At 38.8% G+C, this 24,634-nt stretch overlaps 1 protein-coding gene across 1 annotated transcript in view; it reads left to right on the top strand.

The window, feature by feature from the left end:
* The window catches only part of SUCLG1 (succinate-CoA ligase GDP/ADP-forming subunit alpha), a 32,098-nt gene extending 8,190 nt beyond the window's left edge, over positions 1-23,908 (top strand). Inside the window, exons 2-9 of the mRNA XM_025994438.2 lie at positions 2,443-2,546; positions 7,575-7,691; positions 10,846-11,058; positions 11,216-11,273; positions 15,783-15,866; positions 17,480-17,631; positions 21,927-22,115; positions 23,656-23,908. Of these exons, the coding sequence (XP_025850223.1) occupies positions 2,443-2,546; positions 7,575-7,691; positions 10,846-11,058; positions 11,216-11,273; positions 15,783-15,866; positions 17,480-17,631; positions 21,927-22,115; positions 23,656-23,682 (944 nt within the window). The 3' untranslated portion in view covers positions 23,683-23,908. The remainder of the gene's footprint in view (positions 1-2,442; positions 2,547-7,574; positions 7,692-10,845; positions 11,059-11,215; positions 11,274-15,782; positions 15,867-17,479; positions 17,632-21,926; positions 22,116-23,655) is intronic.
* Positions 23,909-24,634: the final 726 nt, after the last annotated feature.

The following is a 24,634-nucleotide window of genomic DNA, read 5'->3' as shown; positions in this document are numbered from 1 at the left end:
ATGTAGATTCTGAGTTTGGCTGAAATGTGATGATGATAGTTTACTAATTCTAGCTTACCTGCAGCTAAGTTTGTATGAGCCTGGGCTCATACGGTAGATGGAAGATCACATGCACACATGCCCACACATATACATGGCAAGTCTCCCTAGATTGATTTTCCCTGAGGTTTAGAATGTCAGGGTCACCTTGCAGGCTGAACAGTATCAAAGGGCTAAGAAGGTAGAAGATAAATTGCTAGTCATCACACCTGATGCAGTTTTTATGGACACCAGAGATCTTGGGTTGTGAAGTCCTGAGCTCCAGAGGGTTGATCTAGGAGGTCTGGAGTTGAAGGACTAAGAGAAGAGAGTGACCTTAGTTGTTCCTCTATTGAGCCATGCTTTATGGACATAGGTAGACCTATCTTTTTTCAGGGTAACAGGGCTACTCCTGCCCCTGTGGAAGGAGAGGTGAACCGTCTGATTTCTCCTTTCTTAAAAGTGAGTTTAAGAATCCTTGTGGAGGCCCAACTTGACCTTCAAAAAGCAATATTTCCTTTTAGCAAGTATGGGCTCCAGGTATCCTAATCTATAATTGGTTCTTGTAAACTATCCTGTCTGAGAACTCCTGAGAGATGGACCATGTATTGAAGATTCAGGGAATGTGAAAGACTGGTGGAGCAGATTCTGTCAGAAATAGCAGCAGGAATACTTCCACAGGTATAGTGGTTGTGAGTCTCCAGCTGGGAGAACTGGGAGCCATGGGCAAGAATGGGCCGTAAGTGACAGCACTGGCTAGGGTGGGCTCTGAGGCTGCAAATTCCCATTATAGTATCTGCTGTCCCTGGTGCAGATGCTTAGCTGTGCCCACTGTGGCAGGACTTGACCCTCAGTGTCCCATTATGGCCCCTGTTCAGCATAATCTAGTCCAAGAATGCAGCTGTCTGTTATGCAGCAGATCTTTGTGCGCACAGAACACCCTTTGTCCCATTGATAAGGGTGAAATCTCAGCCTGTCTCTTCCCTAGAGGTACAGGAGATTCCAAAATTCAGAGTTGTTAGAAGTTGAGGTCAGCACGGGAGTTGAAGACAACTTGAGAGATGCCGAAAGGGCCAGATAGAAATCAATGATGGAACCTAAGGTGTGAGGATTTAGGAGGGCATGAGGCAGAGATTCAAGACAGAAAGGATGAGTGGACCCTGGACAAGTGTGTGACGAGATGTTCTTTTCTTGAGCTAGCTATTATGGGCTACCTCAGTGGTAGGAGGAAGTCCTGACACTTTGAAAGGGCCAAGAATGGGCCACAGAGACAGCAGGTTGGGGCTGAAATGAAGGTTTGAAAGTAGACAGAAGGTAGCTCACAATTTTAATTCATCTGTGCCCTATTTTCTACTGACTTTTGAAATAATGGTGAGCTGGTATGAGTAACTACATTTCTCAGTTTTCATTGAGGTAGGTTGCTGAAAATAATTTAGTTATTTTTTACATGTCTTTCCTTTATCTGCTTATTCATTTTATTTTCCCTGTTGCCTCTATATGTAAGGTTTGGTGTCTTACATCAGAGGGTACCAAATTAAGCAACTTTTGATTATATATTAGATTAACTTTATCTCCAACCGAAGATTTTTTTTTTTAAAGATTGTATTTATTTATGAGAGACACACGGGGGGGGGGGGGGGGGGGGGGGCGGAGACACAAGCAGAGGGAAAAAGCAGGCATTTCATGCAGGGAGCCCGATGTGGGACTCAGTCCCGGGTCTCCAGGATCACGCCCTGGGTTGAAGGCAGCGCTAAACTGCTGAGCCACCCGGGCTGCCCACCAACCAAAGATTTAATGTTAATATTTAATGTTAACATTTAATATCATTTCGAGGAATGAGTTGCAGAGTAGTTCTTACAAGTTCTTCTAACAAAGTGTAACTCTTAGCTCACCTATTACTTACAGATGTTGAACTTAAACAGGTTGGGTTAGGGGTGCCTGCCTGGCTCAGTCAGAACAGCATGTGACTCTTGATCTTGGGGTTGTGAGTTTGAGTCCCACATTGGGTATAGAGATTACTAAAAAAAATAAACTTAAAAAAAAAGGTCGAGTTAAATGACAAAGTATGTGACTATTTAGCAAATATTGTTGGTACAAGTGATACCTAGTTTCCCATCTTTGGATTTAATTTGAGCCATTTGTCTTTCAACCCCAGTTTTCTTTCTGAGGAATGAAAATTATAAACAGAAGCTTTTCTTTAGACATTTCGAAAAAGCTGCAAGATTGTTGTTCTCAGTAAAGAGGGAATTCTGGAGGATAGAATGGTGTCTTTTTTTGTCTATTTCTGTAGTCCTCATGTCTCATTTGAAGTTGTCTTGATCACAAGATTGCCCTGTATTCGAGGATTTTTTTCTGTCACTAAGTTCAATTCATGGTCCAAAATTTGGAGAAATTATAACATGTCATACTTTCTTTATTTTTCAGTGCAACAGAATGGAATTCGGCATTGTTCCTATATAGCTTCCCGGAAACATCTGTATGTTGATAAAAATACGAAGGTTATTTGCCAGGGTTTCACTGGTAAGCAGGTATGTGTCAAGATGTTTTATAATGCGTACTACATATACAGAAACATTTATTTTCTATTTTTTTAATATCACAAAAGGTATGTAATTGTTATAGAAAAGTATACAGTACAGCAGTGGAGTTGTATCTTAGGAGGGGTTTTGGTGCAATAGTCAGCCTATAAGATAAAAATTGCATTTAAACTTACCTTGAAAATCCCTTCCTAGAAGCATGTTATGTTAGAGACCTACATACTCTCTTTCAGCAAGTTTAACACCACTAGTTTTGGGGATCCCTGGGTGGCTCAGCGATTTAGTGCCTGCCTTTGGCCCAGGGCGTTATCCTGGAGTCCTGGGATCGAGTCCCACATCGGGCTCCCTGCATGGAGCCTGCTTCTCCCTCTGCCTGTGTCTCTGCCTCTCTCTCTCACTGTGTCTCTCATAAATAAATAAGTAAAATCTTAAAACAAAACAAAACAAAAAACAAAAAAAACCAACCCACCACTAGATTTCCTCCAGCTTTGGAGTAGATTAGTGTTTAGTTAAAAACTAGGTAAAGTAAATGGCTTGTGTTTAGGCCCCTTACAAAAACATGCCCAGTTAAACACAGATCAGTGTAGGGATATGCTCAAGGCCAGAGAGGCTCATGGGAGCTGAGATAGGCAGAAGGAGTGGCACACTGACTTTTCTCATACTCTCTAGGCAAAGGGTCTTTGAGGGGACTAGCAGGCAAAATTGCCTGAAGTATTTTAATTTGTTCTCATTCACTTAATATTTATCATTTCTCCCTACTCCTGCTTACAACCTAGAATTTGCATAAGTTTTAAATATATTTGCAATGTGATTCCTTAATAAAATGTAACATAAGAGTCTCCTTTCCTTCCTGTCATTTTACTCTATAATGTATATCCTATACATATATATATATAAGTATATATACACATATATGTGTATATGCACATATATATATACACACACAAATAGTTTATAAAACCAGTGACAGGCCAAACCTTTAGGCCATAGTTTTCCAAACTTTGATCTATAGGATAATACCTAAATATCCAAATTTCCATGACTTTTGTTTTTATTTATTTATTTTTTTAAAAAGATTTTGTTTATTTATTCATGAGAGAGAGAGAGAGAAGCAGAGACATAGGCAGAGGGAGAAGCAGGCTCCCTGTCAGGAGCCTGATGTGGGACTCAATCGCAGAACCCCGGGATCATGCCCTGAGCCAAAGGCAGACGCTCAATCACTGAGCCACCCAGGTGTCTGTCTATATATATATATATATATATATATATATATATATATATTTTTTTTTTTTTTTTTTTTTTTTCTAAAGAAAGTTGATGTTCATTTAAGATTTGAAGTACATTTTATTAGTCCTCTGCCAATTAAAATCATATTCAGTCCATTTTTGGTTATATGTTAATTGTGTTAGCATATAATCAACTGTTTGATTAATTCAAATTCTCCACATAAGTTTATTATATATGGCGTTTTTGTTTGTTTGCTAAATTTTATGTGAGCCTGTGACATCTTAACCTCTGACCTTTTTTTAAAAGAACATTGTCCATGGTGTAAGCAATATTTGGAACTGTCTCTGTTTCCTGAATGGAGTGATGGCTTGCTTAAATATTGAAATCCAAAGTTGGTTTTAGTGTCTTTCGATTATTGTAATTACACTGTTTCTCATTCACTCTTTTTTTAAGGTAATTGGGAGTCTTACTTGTCTCAGATTTGTTAAGATTCTATTAGTATAGAGAACAATAAGGTCTGAAATTTAGAGTTTATCTTCATAGGACATCTACATTTTGTCTTGTTAATTCTTTTATTCAGTGTATATATTGTTTCACATATGAATGAGGAATATTTATATTTTGGAATCTATTTCAATAATGCCAATTTCCAGTGGGTAGAATTTCTTGTATTGGCTTTGAGCTGCTAAAACTATTTCTATTCTTAACTGGATGGAGATAATGGGAAAACTAAGGAAAATTAACTTACTAACCTGAAATGTCCTTGTTTAACTCTATATTAGGACTAAAAAGTTGGTTCATTTGAATTTATCTATCAGATAAATTCTGAAAACAGAGTAGTGATCTAGGGCAGTGCTTCTCAAGTGTCTGGAGTGAAAGACCTAATTGGGTCTGTTGGGTATGTTTAATTTTAATTTTCAATCTAATGCAGATCAATATTTTTTGCAAAGTATGGGCAGGCAGGGTGGCTCAGCGGTTTAGCGGCGCCTTTGGCCTGGGATGTGATCCTGGAGACCTGGAATGGAGCCCCATGTCAGGCTCCCTGCATAGAGCCTGCTTCTCCCTCTGCCTGTGTCTCTGCCTCTCTCTCTCTGTGTCTCTCATGAATAAATAAAATATTTTTTAAAAAATATTTTTTGCAAAATACAATAAAAGTTGCAGCGATATCCTATTGCTATAGAAGTTTGCAAACATTCTCACTTTTGCACTTCTGTGTTTGTTTAGATTTTTTTAAAAAAGATTCTATTTATTATTTATTCATGAGAGACACAGTGAGAGAGAAGCAGAGACACAGGCAGAGGGAGAAGCAGGCTCCATGCAGGGAGCCCGATGTGGGATTGGATCCTGGGGCTCCAGGATCATACCCTGGGCTGAAGGCAGACGCTCAGCCACTGAGCCACCCAGGCATCCCTATTTTGGTTTTTCAATTAATTTTTCTTTTCTCGCTTTTTCATTCTTTATTCTTTCCTTTGTTTTTTTTTTTTTTAATACTTTTTTATTCATTTCCTTTTTGTGTTTATCTTGCTGCAGACCAGCAAGAGTCTACAGACTACCCTTTGAATAGCACTGCTTAAAGAGAGAGCATTGGCTTATGGTTCTTTAAAAACTCATCATTGACTTTAGACAGTTGGGTCAGCATTTTTAGGTCCCTGTAGAATGACCACATAGATCCATTCAGTTTCAACAGCTGCTTATTAAGTGCCTACTGTATGTCATACATTGGATTAGGTGCCACTTCTCAGTGAACAGAGTAGACAAATCACTGTCTTCATTGAATTTACATTTTAGTGGTGGGAGAGGAACATACCAACAAGATCAGTGAGTAAATTATGTGTTGCACAAGAAAGTATAAATGCTGTGGAAAAAACAAACCAGAGATAGAAGAATGTGACTGTGTATGGAGTTGTGGTGGTGTTTGGGATGGAGAAGAGGGAATTTTACGTCGAGTGGTCAGGGGAAGCCTGACCTGAGTCAAGATCTAAGGGAGATGTGGGAGTAGAGCAGGTGGATATGAATGGAAGCATATTCAAGGCAAAGGGGACAGTAAAGCCATGAGGCAGGAATGTGCCTGTTGTGTGTGCAGGACACGCGGCCAGCATGACAGAGTGAAATGAGCAATGAGAGAATAGTAAATGAGGCCGGGCAGGTCAGGGGTTTGTATGTGAGGACGTAGGTTGAATATTGTTTTATGAACCAATATGAGGAGTTTACTGTGAACGGAGTGGAAAACCCCTGTTTTGATCAGAGGAATGATATGATCTTGCTTATGTTTAAACAGGATTACTCTGGCTGCTGTGTTGAGAATAGATGAAAGGGAGGCAGGGGCAATATTATGTCAAGAGTTGATGACTTAGACCAAGGTGGTAGCAGTTGAAGGGATCAGGACATTGTTAATTATATTTTGAAGGTAGGGCAATAGTGTATCTGATGTGAAATATAAGAGAATCAAGGATGACTTCAGTGTTTTTGGTCTGTACATCTATTAAGAGTGGAATCGTCATTAACCAAGATGGGGTAGAGCGTGGAGAGGAGTGATCAGGAATTTGGCTTTGGGCACATTAAGTTTGAGATGCCTACTAGTTCTCCAAGTGGAGGGACAGTGTGAGTTTGGAGCTCAAGGCAAGGTCTGGGTTGGGAATGTGTGTGTCTGTGTGTGTCTGGGGGAGCGGTTTCCATATGGATGATACTTATTACCATGATAAGGGATGAGATTATCAACAGCACAAATTCAAGTAGAGCCCTTGAAGCCTACCAAAAAATAATCTTTCAATTTGTGGAGACATTTTTGGTTGTCACAATAGCTGGTTGGGGTGGAGAGGAGGGCATGGTACCGAAACCTACTGAGTAGGGGCCAGGGATGCTGCTAAACATTGTACAAAGCATGGGATAACCTCCCATAACAATGAATTCATGTGACCAGATGTCTGTAGTGCCAAGGTTGAGAGGGGAGAGTTAATGGGTAGGGAATTAACAGGGTATTGGCTGGGCAGCATTAAAAGCTTACCTAAGGTTAGTGATCACTAATTTAAAGTGAGACCAGTTATCATGCTTCTATTTTTTTCTGTCCAGCTTCTGGTTGGCTGAACATTGCAGTCTTAGAGTAGGTAGCAGACTGGATTTAACCAAAACTGTGGTTTTGCCAGATGTGTAAGTTGAAGTGAGAGAGAGCCAAGGTTGTGTGTCCAATGACTGACTGTGCATTTTAAACTGTGTAAAGGAGGGACATGAGGACATGAGCAATTGAGGAAAAGTGAAAAGGTGTTTTTTTTTTTAAGTAAACACATGGGTGTTTCTGACTATCAGCCAAATATGAAAATGGAATGAAAGAAGATCCTCCTTTAAAAAACCCCCAAACTCTGGGGATCCCTGGGTGGCTCAGCTTTTTAGCCCCTGCCTTTGGCCTAAGGCGTGATCCTGGAGTCCTGGGATCAAGTCCCACATCGGGCTCCCAGCATGGAGCCTGCTTCTCCCTCTGCCTATGTCTCTGCCTCTCTGTCTCTCTCTCTCTCTGTCTCTCATTAATAAATAAATAAAATCTTTAAAACAGCAACAACAACAACAACAACAAACCCCCCCAAAACCCAAAACTCCTATTTTGGCTTTGCGGAGGATTGTATTGTTTTAAGGTTCAAAGCTGACTTAAGCAAGTTGTTAAGAATGTTGCATACATGGTATATATCACCTTCTGGAAAATAGTTAGCCTATTTGTTTTTCTTTTCCAAGTTGCTGAAGATGGCTTTAAGGCTTCCCAGCCTGTCTTTTCTCCTGAGTCTTGTGCTTTTTTCCCTTCAGGGCACGTTTCATAGCCAGCAGGCATTGGATTATGGCACCCAGCTGGTTGGAGGAACCACTCCAGGGAAAGGAGGCAAGACACATCTGGGCTTACCAGTCTTTAATACTGTGAAGGAGGTAATTAATGGTACTAAGTTTGCTAAGTAAAGAAAAGCAGGAAAAGAGCAGGCATACTTTGGATAGAGATCTTAATTGTGTCCCCTTTTGGAAGAGTCACTTGCTATTTTAAAATCCCATAATGTAAAGAAATTTGAATCACAGTAAAAACCACTGGGTTCATTTTAGTCACACAGACTTAGGATGCCTTCCCCATGCCTGTGTCCTTTTGTTTCTAAGCACAGATCATCTGGTAAGAGAAGTGCTGTAGCTTAGGTTCTATTTGGCTTCTTATCCTTTCCTTACTCTTTCTTCCTCCAGGATGTTAGCAGTGCACATGTCAGCATCCAGCCCCCAACACACAGCATGGGCTGTTTGCTAGGCACCGTGCTAGCTGCTTCATAGACATTGCTTCATTCAAGCCTCCCCACAACCCTCTGAGGTGCAGTTGCTATCACCATCCCCAGTCTAAAGACAGGGGTACTACAAATGCAGAGAGGTTAAAAGTCCTGCCCATAGTTCATAGCTGAGAAGTGGCAGACTTAGCAGGGCTTAGGGTAAGTAGTATGGTGTTCTGTGTGAAAAAACTGGACTGTGAAATCAGACTGACAAATAATAGAGCCCTCGTCTCTTCCCCAAATTGCTGATTTCTTAATACTTTTTGAAGTATTTTGAACCAAACTTTAATTCTGTTACAAAATTAATATGTGATTATTATAAAAACTTGGATGATAAAAATGTATGTAAAGTTAAATTTTATAGTGCTTTCCACATCTCAAATTTTGCCTTTCTAGAGAGCTTATTTAAGCTCCTTGTGTATTCTCATTCTACTTTTGCATGAATACATAGAAAAATAGTAGTTTTATAAAAGAAACTATTATGGTACAGAATCTTACCTATATAATAAAAAAAAAAAATCTAGGAAATAAACTTAGTACTTGGGACAAATGTATTGATAAAAGATGTACCCCTCCCCCTCTTAAGCATAGTTTTAAGGCATGTTTTAAAGTATCACATTTTTTTAAAAGTACAAATTTATAGACTTAGTCTCTTATTTATTTATTTATTTATTTTTTGTCTCTTTTAGTCTCTTTTTTAGAATACTAACTTCAAATTGAAGTTAATTTGTATTCTTGATCGTAAAACATAGGAAAAAGTATTCAAATTTGAAATTTTCATTTTACTTTAAACTTGAAAACAGGATTTTTTTTTTTTTTTACACTAAAGAGTAAAAAAAAAAGTTAAAATCATAGGTTCTGTAAAAGAATCATTTGAAATCTTTTTGCTTTAAATTTTTGGTTATTTCCTCCCACCCCTTAAAGTCTCCTACGGCTGACTTCATGACCTCAAAATACAGAGAAAAGCTATTTTCATAACTCTTCTAGGGTAGATTTGACTTTTTCATGAGCTTTTTTTGCTTTCTTTTAAAGAAAAGTTTTTGTTGCTAAGCAACTCATTTATTATTCACCATGTTACAAATAGAAATGACATTTGCAATATTCTGCAAGTTCTCTGACAGATACTATATTTCTTACCTGTTTAGCACTTACAAAGAGCTTTCTGAATGAGTAGGATAGATACCTTTCATCTAGTGTCACTTGTTAGCACAGAGCCTGTTGTCATATTTGGCTTTTGGCAGTATGTGTAGCCTTAAGAGGTAGAAAACTGCAGGATACATTTTCTAAAAAAATACGTATATGCCTATGATCTGACTCCTTTTGGTTCCAGCCTAGTTTTAATTTTTACTTTTTTTGTATCCCCTTCTCTGTTATCTCGTTGAACAGAGTTTTTAAAAAAATTATTTTTAACCCCTGGCATCATTTGTTGATGATCTGTCAGCATCCTTTAACTTTTGTTCTGTCAGTGTCAAGACACTTCTTTTTATGAGAGATACCATAGAGAAAGCTCCTCAGTCCCTGGGGATGTGGGGAGTCATTCAGGGATGATTCTGAAAGACACTATCTTTTACTTCTGCCCCTTCTAGTTGTACCTGTATGTTCTGTAGCTTAGTATTCCTTTCCATTGTAAAATCCCATGACACAGCCTTCCAAAAGGTTTTGATTTATATCTTGATTAAGTCATATTTTAACATTTATAGGGAGGCAGCCTGCTGTAACTGAAAAGAACAGACACTTTGGAATCAGAGATACTTAGATCTGAATCTTGGCTCTGCCACTCACTTCCTAGCTATGTGACCTTGTGTAAGTTATTTATTGTCTTTTGGCCCCAGCATCTTGATTTGTAGATGGGGATACTAAGCATACAGGGGTTGTTGTGAGGCCTTAACAAGACCTGTCTTGAGCCCTCCTGCAGGGCCTCTCAGAAGAGGTACTGCCTCTCTTGGAGAGTCAGAGATCACTAACAATCTTTGTCTTCAAGGAGCTTTAAGAGACATGACCACACATAGAGGTGGGTAGAGGAAGACATGACCACACATAGAGGTGGGTAGAGGGAGACATGACCACACATTGAGGTGGTAGAAGGTATTGATGTATGTGGAGAATATGTGGAGACCACGGACAGAACCACAGTCAAACTGATGATTTTAAGTTCTTTGCTTTGTGGAGTGATGTAGAGTGGACCCTAATATGCATTTGACCCACATTCTTATTCTATGGCCGTTTATGCATTTGTATTTTAGTTTATTTTTATTTTTAACTAATGTGCATTTAGATTAAAAATTGTGAGCATAAAAAATTGTGTCGTTTTTGACATGATAGATTTTGAATAGGTGTTTGAGAGCTGAGTTCCAATGCTCAGTGGCTTACTCCTCCTTTTTCTCCTGGGGAAATAGAAGGTCTTTGGTCCCGGATAGGTGGTACAGTGTCTTGTAAGGCAACAAAAATAAACATGGCCATAGGAATGAGAGGACACAAATGCAAATCAGACAGCGCTTTCAGGTTTCCTGACATGCAATCATCTGAGGGAACGAGGTGTCATAGAATCTTTCAGTTCAGAGTGGCATTTCATAGTGGGGCAGAGAGGAGCCCCTGCTTGGTTCTGCTCTTTTCTGACAGCACAGTGGACTTGCTAATGGGAAGAATGAAGACATCCAATGTCTCCTCGTAGTGTCCTTTCCTGATCCCATGACATTATTAAAATCATGGTATTGAATGCATTTTATTAGTGTTTATAACTTAACCCATAATAAAATGCTTTGTGGTTAATGTTTCAGGCCAAAGAAGAGACAGGAGCGACAGCTTCTGTCATTTATGTTCCTCCTCCTTTTGCTGCTGCTGCCATCAATGAAGCTGTTGAGGCAGAAGTGCCCTTGGTTGTGTGCATTACTGAAGGTATACCACAGCAGGACATGGTACGGGTCAAGCACAAGCTGCTGCGGCAGGGAAAGACGAGGCTAATTGGGCCTAACTGCCCTGGAATCATCAATGTAAGTGTAAAAAACAATAGGCCAGATTTAGGCTTTCACAAGGCTAACTAGCTTTGCATCAATCCAAGTGTGTTTGTGTGTGTATGACCTATTAGTTATAGGTTGTTATGGGTTTTTTTCCCACTTTTTCTGAAACTGTGAATTTTCTATCCGTCAGCCTGGAGAATGCAAAATTGGCATCATGCCTGGCCATATTCACAAGAAAGGAAGAATTGGTGAGTAGGTTTCCTATAGATTAAAAACAAAAAAATTCTTTGCCCTAAGCTCAAAATTCACTAAGAGAATTTGTAACTGTGCAAATTTAATTCATTTTAATTAACTGTAGTGGAATTTACCAGGAGATTTTATAGTGAATCAGTTCTGTATCCTGAATTGGATGAGGTTAAGAATCCATGATAATTCTGCAGAATCATTGGAGATATTTTTTGGAGTTTTAAAAGATTCTTTTCCTGCCCGGCATGCTGGGGATTCTCCATGTGTTTGCATGTATCAATAGTTCATTTCATCTTACTGCTAAGTAATAATCTGTGGTGTGATTCTGCCACAATTTGCCCATTCTCCTATTGATGAACGTTGGGTTATTTCCAGTTTGAATCATTATGAATAAGGCTAAGGTGATATTTGTGTATAGGTCTTTCTGTGGACACATTTTCATTTCCCTTGGGTAAGATACTTATGAATGGAATCACTAAGTCATAGCTTTGAAGTATGTTCAACTTTTTAAGAAATCGCCAAACAGTTCTGCAAAAGGGCTATTCACTTTACATTTCCACCATCACTGTATGAAAGCTTCAGTTCTTCCACATCTTCACAAACAGCCTTCTCAGTCTTTAATTTTAGCCTTTCTGCTAGGGATGAAATGGTGTCTTATGGTTTTAATTTTAGTTTCCCTGATGACTAATGATATAGAGCACCACCTCATGTACTTATTGGCTACTTGTATATCTTCTTTTGTGAATGATCTGTTCAGGTGTTTTGCACATTTTTTTATTGGGTTGTTTTTTTGTTGATTATGGCAAGGGATTCCATAAATATTCTGGATATAAGTCCTTTGTTTTATGTAACACATATATAGCACACATGCTACATATGTGCTTTGAATTATTTTTATTGTTAGTCTTTTTATATCCTCCTCACGTTACTTTGCCTTATAGGATATCACAAACTTTTTAGAATGTTTTGTGAAAATTCCACTGCTACTTGTTTAGTTCCTTGAAGAAATAACCAAATTAGCATTTCAAATTTATCTTGTTATGCTTGTTTTTAGGTTCTTCACACCTTCTCACTAAGCTTTCTTAGTGCACCATGATAGATGGTTACTGTACTTTATGTATAAACTATGACCGTTAGTAATAGATAAAAGTAATCAATATAGTGGGTGAATGTCAGTTATGTACTTTACAAGACTGGGTTAAAGATCATGGTTTTTTATTGTTACTAAAATCCCTTATTGCTGTTAGCCCTGCTGCTAGTAGGGTACTTACCAAGTTCTTCTACCAAGGGGGTTCCAAGAAGTTCCATAGTCCATCAGGTCTTGTGGGGCCTGATCCATGTAGTCACTGATGCTCTTGTACATAGTTGAGCGCTCTGTAGACTCTTGTCTGCTGTGAATGGCTACTGTTGTAGACTTGAAGTGAGCATGTAGGGAGTGTCCCATGCCAAGTCACTTTTCTGATCACTGCCCTGCTTTCTAACGTGCCTGTAAACCTAAAAAACAACCACACGTGACATACTTGACCCCTCCATCCTTTTCAAAATTTTTATTTTGATTAAACTTTTTATGTTTTTACAATTGCAAATTCACATGTAGTAACCATAGGTCTCTGAGGAACTGTCCACTTTTTTCCCTGGTCTGTTTTTGCTCTCTCATTCAGGTTGGGTAATTTCCACTGTTCTATTTTCATTTCTCTGATTCTTTCCTCTCTCCCCTCCTTTATGCTACTGAGCTCATCCACTGAGCTTTCAGGTTTGGTTGTTTTATTTTTCTCTTCTAAAATTTACATTTGGGTTCTCTTTATATCTTCTATTTTTTTGCTGAGACTTCATTATTTTTTTGATAAGGCTTTCTATTTTCTCATTTGTTTCAAGCATGTTTGTGATTATATAAAGCATTTTTATCATGCCTTTTTAAAAATTCCTGTTAGATAATTCTTCATCTTGGTGTTAGCATCTATTTTTTTTTTTTTTTTAATTTTGTTTACTTATTCATGAGAGACAGGGAGAGGCAGAGATGTAGGTAGAGGGAGAAGCAGGCTCCCCATAGGGAGCCTGATGCAGGCAGGACTTGATCTCAGGACCCCAGGATCATGACCTGAGCCAAAGGCGGATACTCAACCACTTAGCCACCCAGATGCCCTGGTGTTAGCATTTATTGTCACTTTTCATTCAGTTTGAGATCTCCCTGGTTCTTGGTATTCTGAATGATTTTTGACTGAAACCCAGATAATTTGTGTATTATAGGACTCTGGGTCTTATTTGAACCTTCTGTTGACTGACTATAGACACTGCTTCAGCAGGGATTATCAGGGGGAGGTCCCTCATTACTGCCGGGTGGATATAGAAGTCCAAGTTCCTATTTGTTCCATTGATACTGGAGTGGGTGAGTTCTTCCTTACTGGGTATGATAGTTCTGCTCTCCTCCTTGGTCCTCACTGAGTTCAGTGGAGGTGACCTTGTTATTGCTGGGCAATTGTGAAAGTCCTGACTCTCCACTAGGCCTTCTCTGATACCACCCTGACAAGAAGATGGAGAAATGCCTAATTACTGCCAGATAAGGATGGACATCTAGACTCCCCACGTGGCTTCCATCGACATTGTAGGGGTGAGGAGGAACTCATATCAGCTGGCATAGATGAAAGTCCTGATTGCCTACTTGGCCTTCTCTTTCACCAGTTTGGCTGGCATGTTGGGGTGCCTTAGTGCAGCCTCCTAAATGTGTAAGTCTAGGAATCCCTTTTGGCCTTTGCTCATATGAGTGAGGGTGAAGGCACAGTTATTTTCTGTAGTGTTTGGTTGGTATGGAGTGGTTATGATCTCAAAAGTTTTCTGTTTTTCTGGGCTGTCCTTGGCTCTTTTGCTAGAGCAAGCAGGCTTTTAAAGGGGGATTTTTTTTTTTTTTTTTTTTTTTTTTCTGTATCCTTATGTGTTTCTGGGATGCTGGCTTCTTTAAATCCATATCTAGGATGCATGAGGCAAAGGAAACCCAGGGAGCTCAGCAGTGTATCTTTCCTTGAGTTTTGAGGTCCTTAACTACCTTGCCTTCTTCATCTCTTAGAGATTCCTTGGATTTATTTTATTTATAATGCCCAGGGTTTTTAGTTGTATTTAATAAGAAGAATAGAGGAAGAAAGTACTTCTGCCTTTCAGAAACAGAAGTGTTCTTGTGATAGGTACTTTTAAGTGATAGCTCTTTTACTACATATATTTTTAAGAATGACAGGAAAACATGGCTTTCATTACCTTCATTGTGTGGTTTGCATTTATGTAATTTACATATTATTTATATGATCAGATGAAAGCCCCTTAAAAGAATGATAACATCCTGGTGTTAATATTCACTGGTTATACTGATCCATCACAAGACTAGAATAAATAAAATAGTTGTTTTTCTCAGTAATGTAAGATATTGAGTGGACACTTAGACATAATCATACCACAAGAATCAAGTAGAAAGAGTGGAAAGCAGACTAGACAATTGTACACAAGATATACAACTAAAGAAATTGCCAACTATACTTTATTTAAACAAAGCTAAATGTACTGAGTACATAGGTAGGTAGGTATTACCTACCCAATCTTCTCAGTTATGAAGGGTCCGGCAGAGGAAGGACTGTATTAGGGAGACAGCAGGTAGATGGAAAGAAAGCTCAGAGAATAGGGAAAAATGATGAATGAGACAGATGGGGATTGGTGGTAATGATTGTCATTTGTCGTAGGTTAGGGTCCAGTGATTGAATGGTCTTAAAACTATTGGAATTAGATTTTCCTTAAGAGGATGTTTGTACTCTATTGAAAGGTTTTCAGTTTTGAGACATTCAGGTAAGTATTTATTGAACTCCTTCTGTGCATGTTCAATACTAGGAACACGAGTGAGGGAAGCAGTCTTGTTTATCAAGCTCCTTGGAGGTTACAGTATAGCAAAGAAGATGGTTGCCACAGAATCTTAAATACCATTGGTGGTCTCTTACTGAGCCAGATAGTAAGAGAACAATGTACTTATTGGAGGAATCAGGAAAGACTTCCAGGGAAAGTGGCATTTGAGGAGATGGGGGCCCCGTTTGCAGCAGAAGCAACGTGACTAAGTGGGGGAATAAATCGATTTCACTAGAGTAGGGAAATAATGGGAGACAAGTCTGGAGAGGTAGGCTGGCACTGTGCTGGGTTGGGGAGTCGGTGCAGGGTTCCCTGCAGAAGGAGCAGTTCTCATTAAGTGATCCAGCTGTTACTGTCTGGTGAAATTAATCTAAGAGAGCAATTGAACAGTGTTCTATTGTCCAGCATTGACCAAGATACACACGTGTCCTTCAATTTGCCCAATTGGTGCAGAGTATCTGAAGTTACATACACCTGAATTCATAGTGAGAAGATAGGTATTTATGCACCAACCATATACTTGTTGAGTTGGATGACAAATTGTAGAATGGATTTTTCTTAAGTACTTGTATCTTTAACATGATAGCCTGTGATTTGAACACAATCTAATATTTTTAAATTCTTTCTTTAAGGTATTGTGTCCAGGTCCGGCACCCTGACTTATGAAGCAGTTCACCAAACAACGCAAGTTGGGTTGGGACAGTCTTTGTGTGTTGGTGAGTGATTTTGGTAGAATCATTTTATTGTAATGCAGTATCTTTGTTGAATGAGTATAGTAATAACTTTTGGTTATTTCCAAGAGCTTTTGATAACCATTTTATTAAAAAGATGTCATGATCTTAAATTTAATTTGCTTCAGTGTGAAGCCCCACTGTATATTTTAAAGATTCGTGGCCCAAGATTTGACCCTCATGTTGAGCAAGCATTGTGGGACATGTGGCCCCTGCAGAGCCTTGGTGCCGGAAAACATCACTTACTTCACTTGCTGTGAAGAAACAGTTCTTTGCATTAGGACTTCTGGTTCTACAATTATCATTTTGTTAGTGCTTCCCAGTTACTGAGTTCTTTGCCATTTGTTATCTTATTCTTAAGGCTACCTTCTGAGGCACCTCTAAGCTGAAAATTGGTGCTATTATAGCTTTATTGGTGAGAAAATCTATATCAAGGATGATTGAGTTCCCCAAAACTTCTCTTGTTGCCACATTGTACTGCCTATGACTTTTAAAAGTAAAAAGATTTTACATTTTAAAATAATTTTAGTATTTGTTGCTGAAAGACAGATTTCCCATTTTTATAAACATTTCTTCAAATTTTAGAACACCTTTTAAAAGCCTTTCAAAAATAGCTTTTCACAATAAATTCTAAAATAAAAACCTGGAGTATTTTAATTAGAATTAATATCCATAAAGTCAACATTGGAAATAGTGATTGAACTTCTCTATGTACAAAGCACAGTCTTAGTCACAAAGTAACTTAGTGTGGTGGAGAATAAGAAAAGGTTTGAAACAGAATTGCAAAATTCATTCTCCAACTTCTGTCTTTAATTTGTAAATTACTAATACTAATGCCCATTTCACAGAGGCTATAAGAATGAGGAAATGGCAGGTCTAACGTGTGGCTAGGACGCAGTATTTGACACACAGTACTCATAAATGCTGCTTCTCTTCTTCAACTTCATTCTTCAGAGATGCATTGAAAAGTAGGAAATCAATCCTGCCATCAGTGAATTTATATACATTATAAATAAAAAATAAAAAGTGGCAGCCAGTCTGTTGGGAGCATTTCCTTTAATCCTGTCCAAGTACTTGTCCTTAAATGTTTGTGTTTGTAGTCATCACTCACCCTGTATCTAAGGTAAAAGGGATCAGTCCCTCACTGGGACTTGTCTCTTAAAACTTGTGTGTGGTTTCTCAGCAGTGTGCCTCATCTAATAGTTACTTTGTGCAAAGACATTTGTAAAGTGTTTAATCAGAGAAGAGATAGTCTTGCTTGCTTGCATTACAAACACACCTTTTCAAAAAATGCCCATTTTAAAAGAGTTGTTTGGGAATAATTTCGTGGGAGGAAAGAAGCTCGATAAAAGAGCTAAAACAAAAATGTCTTTGTGAATATCCTAAATCAACCACCATTTAGCATTCACGTAATATTAGAAACAAATAAATGTAGCGATTTGTGATTTTTTTTTAAATGTTAAATACCAGAGTGACTGCATTTTAAAACATTGGTGATGGGAGAGGCAAAATTAGAACATGAATTGAAACAGCATCTCTTATTTTCATGGTTCATCCTTAAATTTTCAGCTGGTGTTGCTATTCTTTGAATTTTTCAGGCATTGGAGGTGATCCTTTTAATGGCACAGATTTTATTGACTGCCTTGAAATCTTTCTGAATGATCCAGCCACGGAAGGCATCATACTGATTGGTGAAATTGGTGGTAATGCAGAAGAAAATGCTGCAGAATTCTTGAAGCAACATAATTCAGTAAGTTTGGGTTTGGGTTTGGAAAAATACAGCTCTTCACACACAGTAGGCACTCCCTGAGCTAGTCACTGCTGTGCTGCTGTTGATTCTTACTCTCCTGACAGTGCTTCTGCAGAGGCTACCAGCAGTCTCCATTCTTTCTTCATCCTCTCCGTCCTCTTGGTTTTTCTCCTTCTCATCTTATTTTTTCCCCAGAGTTAGTCTCTGTGGCCTATTCCTTAAGTGTGAATGATTCTTGTATATGAACATGCTTCATGCAGTTCCAAAGGCAGAAACCTCAGAAGCATCTTTTACTTCTCTCTCATCACCTGTTTCCACTCAGTTACCAAGATCTGTCCCTAGTAGTATGTTGAGATTCAGTGCATCAGCTGTAATTAGTCCCTCTGCTCTGGTTCCAGCTGCCATCCTCTCTACCTGGATCATATCAGTAGTTTCTTCCTGATTGTCTCTACTGTTCCTCAGGCACTATTGCCTCCCTTCTGTCCCTGGCCATCCTGCTCACAACCACCCAGATCACCTGCCCTTCTGCAACATAGACATCGGTGTTGCATACCCTCTGGTTTTAAACCCTGACAGTCTCCCATTACATGGAAGACAAAGTGTGGACTTACCATGGTCTTCCAGTCCCTACACACCTGTCTAACTCTCTTCTTCAGATCCATGTCCCATCTGACTGGCCCGATGTTTTCATTCTCACTAGCCTTTGCTTATTCCTTCTGCAAAGACTGCTTACTATCTGACTCTCCCTCTAGTCTGTATCAGGGGCAGCAGGGACTGTCCCATCCCCCGGCATATCAGGCACCAATAGGTGGTGGATAAGAAAAGAATGAAGCATATTGTTAAGAGTTTGAGGTAACTTGAATTCAGAAAAGTTGTAAACTTTGAAATTCAAGTAAAGACTGACTTCTCTTTAGGAAAGATCTGGGTTACTGTGACATTATGCTATGTTCAAGTGAATTTTAAAATGTGTTTAGACCCAACTCTGGATCCCTTGACTAGCTTCGATTTTGGTGGGAAAAGCTAAGCATATACATTTTATTTCATTTGGCACATGTTTTTCTATTCCTGGTTAGTTCTTATGGGATGAATTTTTATTAAGGACCTACTGTATGTAGGATTCTAGGTTGAACAGATGACATAAGACACTTAGCACAGTACCTGGCACAGAGTACTGAACACTCAGTAATGTTCCCTACTGCCACCATTACTGTTTTTATTATTGTCATTATTATAGTGACAATACTTATTTGTAAAACTGGTGTTGTTTAATCTTGACCCCTTGAGAAAGGTTTTTGTCCTTTTATGAATAAGGAAACTGGCACAGAGACATTAAAAACTTGCCAGTGGCAGGTATATAGCAAATGAACTAAAGGTGGGATTCATCCCCCACGTCTGCCTGATGTCTCCACTATGTCATGGAGGGGTCAAGAGTCTGATTGCAGGGATTCAGGAAAAGGGTTACCAGCCCTGGGCCTCTGCTCAAACTATGCTGATATCCTAACTGGTCTGTTTTGGGGCTTTCACGTTTCTCATCATTTCTGCATCTTGTTTTCAGACCATACTTCCTTGTAGTCTCTTTAGTTGTATTTTTCTCTGCTTAAAAAATTGTAAGTGACTCTTCTTTGTTAATAGGACAATATAAACTTGTCTGACATTCTAGGTTCATCAAAATCTTGTTTCCTTCTAGTGCAGCATTCTTTTTCTGTAAGTATGGAGACAGAAGGATCACGTAGAAATTAGTGCCACTTAAATAAAAGATGCTCATAACTGTAGAGCCCATAAGTAAATGAAGAAGTGACTTGTAGAGTCTTTTCTTTTTAATTCTGCACCATGGCATACAGAAATAAGTGTGAACATAGTTTCTGAATTCAGAGATTCTTAGTTTAGGAGGGGAACACATGGGAAATAAGTTACAGCCACTATACTTAGTGTAATAGTAGAAACTTGTCAAAGGCACAGCAGGGTCACTGAATGGAGGATGATCAACCATGAGAGCATTTGTGGAGACTGTGGGAGGAAGAGTCAGAAAGGCTTACGGGAAAGAGGAGGCTTGAGTCAGGTCTCAGAAGTTAAGCAGAAATTTGTCAGCTGTCCAGCGAGGGTGGAGAACATTCCCTACAGAGGAACAGAGGCAGAGCAGCCTGGAATTACTGGGAGACAAAGAGCAGGGAGGAATGGTGGGAGATGAGGCTGGAGTAGGCCACGTCAGACCACGCAGAACCTGGCTGCTGGCACCATAGCACAAATCCGGGCAGTGGAAGCAGCTTTCTAGTAATCATTCACTGCCACATGTTCATAGTTAGAAAAACAAAATGAAACCGATTTCACTTAAAGAATGTCCTTGATGAAGCAGTAAAAATTATTAATTTTATTAAATCCTGACCCATGAGTCAGTATTTTGTGATGAAGTGGGAAGTAAAGCACCTTCTCAATTGAGTTGTGAGCTGAACTAGCTGCTTTTCTTACCATGAAATAACTCTCAAGAACAACTGGCAGACTGTTCAGACTTGGGTATGTCGTAGACATTTTATCAAAAATGAACAAAGTGAACCTGCCATATTCAAGGAAAACAACTTATAGTACTTGACAGTGATAATATTTGAGCTTTCACTGAATATTCATATTTTGGAAAAGTTTCTGCCACTGTGAACTGGACTTCCTCCTACTAAAGACTTTGATTAAATCTGGTAACAGTGACTGATTTATTGATGTTGTATAAAGAAACGTATCAACATTTGGAAGATGTACATAATTCAGTAAACATATTTTTCATTCAGCCAATGAATGTTATAAAATCATTATAGGTAAAAGATCCATTCAATGGATTTTAAACTAACAGGACAGAAAGTTCATTGCTATGGTTCTAGATTCCAACATTGTAACTGACCCTTAAGAAATTACCACTTGAAGAGGTTTATCTAGTATCAAAGAAGAGTATCCACAATTATCTGACAGGCTGTTAAAATTCTTCCCCTTTTCCAGCCATGTATATGTGTGAGCCCAGACTTCTTTGAGTTCAGCCAAAATATCATATTGGAAGAGATTGAATGCAAAAGCAGATGTCATAATCCATTTGCCTTTTATTAAATTTGACATTCAAGAGTTACAAAAATGTAAAATAATGAATGCCACACTTCTTACTAAAATGGTTTTTAAAATAGTTTTTAAGTTTTTATTTTTCAATGAATACTTATATAATTTCTTAGTTTTAATTTCTAGTTCAGGAAACATCAGATATAATCTACATAAACAATAGTTCTTTGGGGTTCTCAATAATTTTTGTGAGTGTAAGGGGTTTTAAGACCAAATGATTTGAGAATTGCTGGCCTTGGGGAAGATGATGGTACCTGAAGACAGATTCTGCTTGTATTCAGGTTCCGCTTTTTACAGCCATCTTTGGATACCTTGTTGCTTCTGAGCTCTTACTATGAACATGCTATTTTCATTTACTGTGAAATTTAATCATATATTCAAATAATATTTTGGTATCTCTTAACTAATTGATAATATTTTATATTATTTCTGTAACTGTATTTTAAGTCTAGAGCACAGGAATTCTTATATCTCCCACGTAGATTTTTATTTTTTTACCTCAGAATCTAGGATAGTGTTCTTCATTTACATAGAAGTTGTATATTAGAATCGATTTTTATTAAATAAAACTAGTCCTAATCTTCCTTAGACTTCATAGAATTTCAGAGAGAAAGTCATCATTCATTTCATAGATGAGGAATCAGAGGTTTACAGAGCTGGTATGCCTTGTCCGAGGCCAACCAGCTTTAGTCAATAGGAAATTGAATCTGGCAACTTCCGGTCCTATGTCTTTTCCAATATACCTTTCCACCTTATCTTTTTTTTTTTTTTCCTAGCAAATTTTTTTTTTTGGTAGACTAAATTAAGACAAAATCAGGTTGGAATAAAATAACCTGATCTAGTGTCTTAATTCATTATTATCACAAATCATATAACATATGTTTTCAAATGTGCTTTGTTTTTCAAATGAAAGAACCACCTATATATATGTTTGTAAAATAGCTTGTGGCCAGTGCAGTTGAAGTTTAAAATCTAAACAGACAAATATTTGCTCAGGATGGTTTTCCTGAGTTTATATGAAAAGTTGAGTCATCTCAAAGGTGAATGCAGTGATTGCAATTACAGCTTGATGTTTGTGTTCATTTTCTTAGGATGAGTGGTGGGTCCTGCCCAGGCCATTTGCGATTTCATTTCAGAGTCATGAATTTGAAGTCCAATTTTGGTCAACTTCTCATGAAAGTGTTTACAATACCACTTTCCAGGGTCCCAAGGCCAAGCCTGTGGTGTCCTTCATTGCTGGTTTAACTGCTCCTCCTGGCAGGAGAATGGGTCATGCAGGGGCGATTATTGCTGGAGGAAAAGGTGGAGCCAAAGAGAAGATTTCTGCCCTTCAGAGTGCAGGAGTTGTGGTCAGCATGTCTCCAGCACAGCTGGGAACCACCATCTACAAGGTGAGCTGTAGCAGTGGCCTGAGTGCTCTGAAGTTACAGGCCTTGTAGCTTGGGGCTGCACTGGGTATCTGGAAACCCTGGTCCTTTCTTCTGGATCTTACTGTTTATTTCTTTCTGGTGTGCAGCTTAACTGTCTCTAGCAGCTGCATCAATGTCCCAGTGTCCTAACTGGGCATGACCAGGAACAACATTCTGATTTGAAAACACTTATTTCTTTAAACATTGGAATTTGTTCTTTTGTGTGGGGCAAAATAAGATATACAAGAAAATGTTTCGGAGTCCACTAGTGCCATGAATTCCATCTAGGCATCTGTATTTCATTTTTTTCATTGAGGACCTTTGGAATATAGCTACCCTGATCTCATAGGTCTTTGTTGTTTCTAGGGAGAGGGGCTGAAAGCTAGTGACAAGAAATGAAAACTGGATGAAGGAGTTGATGGGGAGCAGGGTAGGGAGATCAAGAGAAGAGGGTAGGGGTGTCCAGCCTGTAGCTCTGGCCCTGGCTGTGTTGAGATGCCATTGTTTGCTGGTTGGGAGCAACTAATTAACCATATGCTCTGCTTTTTCCTTTTTAATAGAACATCATAGTTTAAAATGTTCTAAATGACCCGGTATCTTCTGTAATCTCTTTGTAATGAGTTTTAGCCTGTCTCTTTAAGTGATCATTTAAGGCTCTCTTTCTTTTTAGTTTTATGATGGTTATAGGTTTGACAAAAAAGCAAAGCAAAAACCAGACATTTTAACCATGTTGAGAACAAGCATAAATTGTATCCCCAGGAGGGAGCTATGTTTTAGCTCAATCTTTTTTGCCCTTGCCTTGCTCCTTGTTTTATTGGATCTTTGCATGATCTTGTCTTTTGAAATAAGGCACCATGTGCCGCAATTCTGGGGGCTAGTGAGTGTGTGAAAGAGCAGGGGCAGACAGGAAAAGGGGCGGGGAAGCAAATGCTTATGCTGTTTGGAGACATGCATTACCATTTTGCTCCAGTAAGTGGCAGCAGGCAACTACACATTGGTCATATTCTAATTACAATCTAGAGAAATGTGATTTTCAGTATTGTTTCCTTTTCACATATTTCTGAAGTGCTTGACATTCTGTTCAAATCTTGACTGAATCTACGTTTAGTCTCTTTCTTGGAGAAACTAAGCAAACCTGTTTCCATTGCCTTATTAATAAGGCCAGCGTGGTTCATGTGTGGCCTTGAAGGGTTTGCCTAAGTAGTCAAGTTTGTCAGCTCTTAATAGTAAGACTGCTGTGGAAAAATAAGAGTTCAAAGAAGCCTCTCGGGCTCTGTGTTTGGGAGACATAAAGCTAAGGCTCTGCATCTAGTCTTGTGAAATTCAAGCTGACGCAGCCTAATTTGAAAGCTGTTATATTGTGTTCAAGCACCTTCATCCTGGTACATTTCACTTTTTGTAATTTTTGGTTGTTCAAAGGATCCTAAAAAGATAAGTGGTTTCAGAATCACTTTGACCAGGAATGTAATTTGAATCTTCAATTTTTTTATCCCCTTTCTCTTTTCTGTTTCTGTTTCTGAAGGAGTTCGAAAAGAGGAAGCTGCTATGAAAGAAAAAACATGAAGTTCCCTAAACCTATGGAATTAATCATTATGGAAATGTGAACCAGCAGCTGTTTGCTTCTGTTGTCCTGGGTGTCAGCCTGTGTGCCTATCGCTGGTCTGTCGATACAGCAAGAAGAAAACACAGGGTTCAGAATGTCCTATATTGAGGTGTTTCCATATTTCCACCTCATTGTGTAACAGACAGCCAGTAAACCTGCCAATTGATTTGAATTTGGTTTTGGAGCTTTTTATTGTTCTGACGAGGGGGATGGGGAGAGTGGGAGAAATGGAGGCATGGGGTATGTGTGTTGTGCGTGTTTTAATGAGCTCTGTAGAGAACGTTGTAAAAATTTTTTGAGAGAATGAGGCTGTAAAAATTTCGGTATGACATTGATCTAATTATTTTAGATGTAGAGTGACTTTAGTTCTCTTTTGAATCATAGTTTTCATGTGTGTCTATATAATAGTACTAGATTCCTGACACTTTTGAGGTTGAGAGCATGTAGGAAGGCAACTTAATTGTCACCAGGGCCACCAAGAGCAGCAACATCAGGATTATAGGCAGCTCACCTATGTTTCAGTTGAAAAACAGGAGGTTTTCAATAATGCAGTGTTTTCTGTGGTTCTGCAGAGGGCTCTCCCTTTCCCCATCTCGATGCTTGAGATTTAAGACCTCTGCTGCAAAAAAAACCCAAAATAAATAAACAAACAAAAAAAACCACAGGAGAGCGGTTAGCCATCCTACTTTTGTTTAAAAGGGAACTTGTTAATAAGAAGCAATTCCAGTGGATATTCTCAAATTGTGTAACTGCCCTGACGGAAGCAAATGTAATATTAGGGAGAAGGCCCTGAAAAAAGACTGTCTGGGAGGCCTTCCAGCAGAGGGACTATGACCTGGGACCTGGAGGTTGAGAAGGTTCCAGCCACACAGCAGGCCGGGTGCCCAGGCAAAGGCTG

The sequence above is a fragment of the Vulpes vulpes genome, chromosome 8 (genome assembly GCF_048418805.1).
Source record: "Vulpes vulpes isolate BD-2025 chromosome 8, VulVul3, whole genome shotgun sequence".
NCBI lineage: Eukaryota > Metazoa > Chordata > Mammalia > Carnivora > Canidae > Vulpes > Vulpes vulpes.
This window is presented reverse-complemented; position numbering and strand designations above follow the sequence as displayed.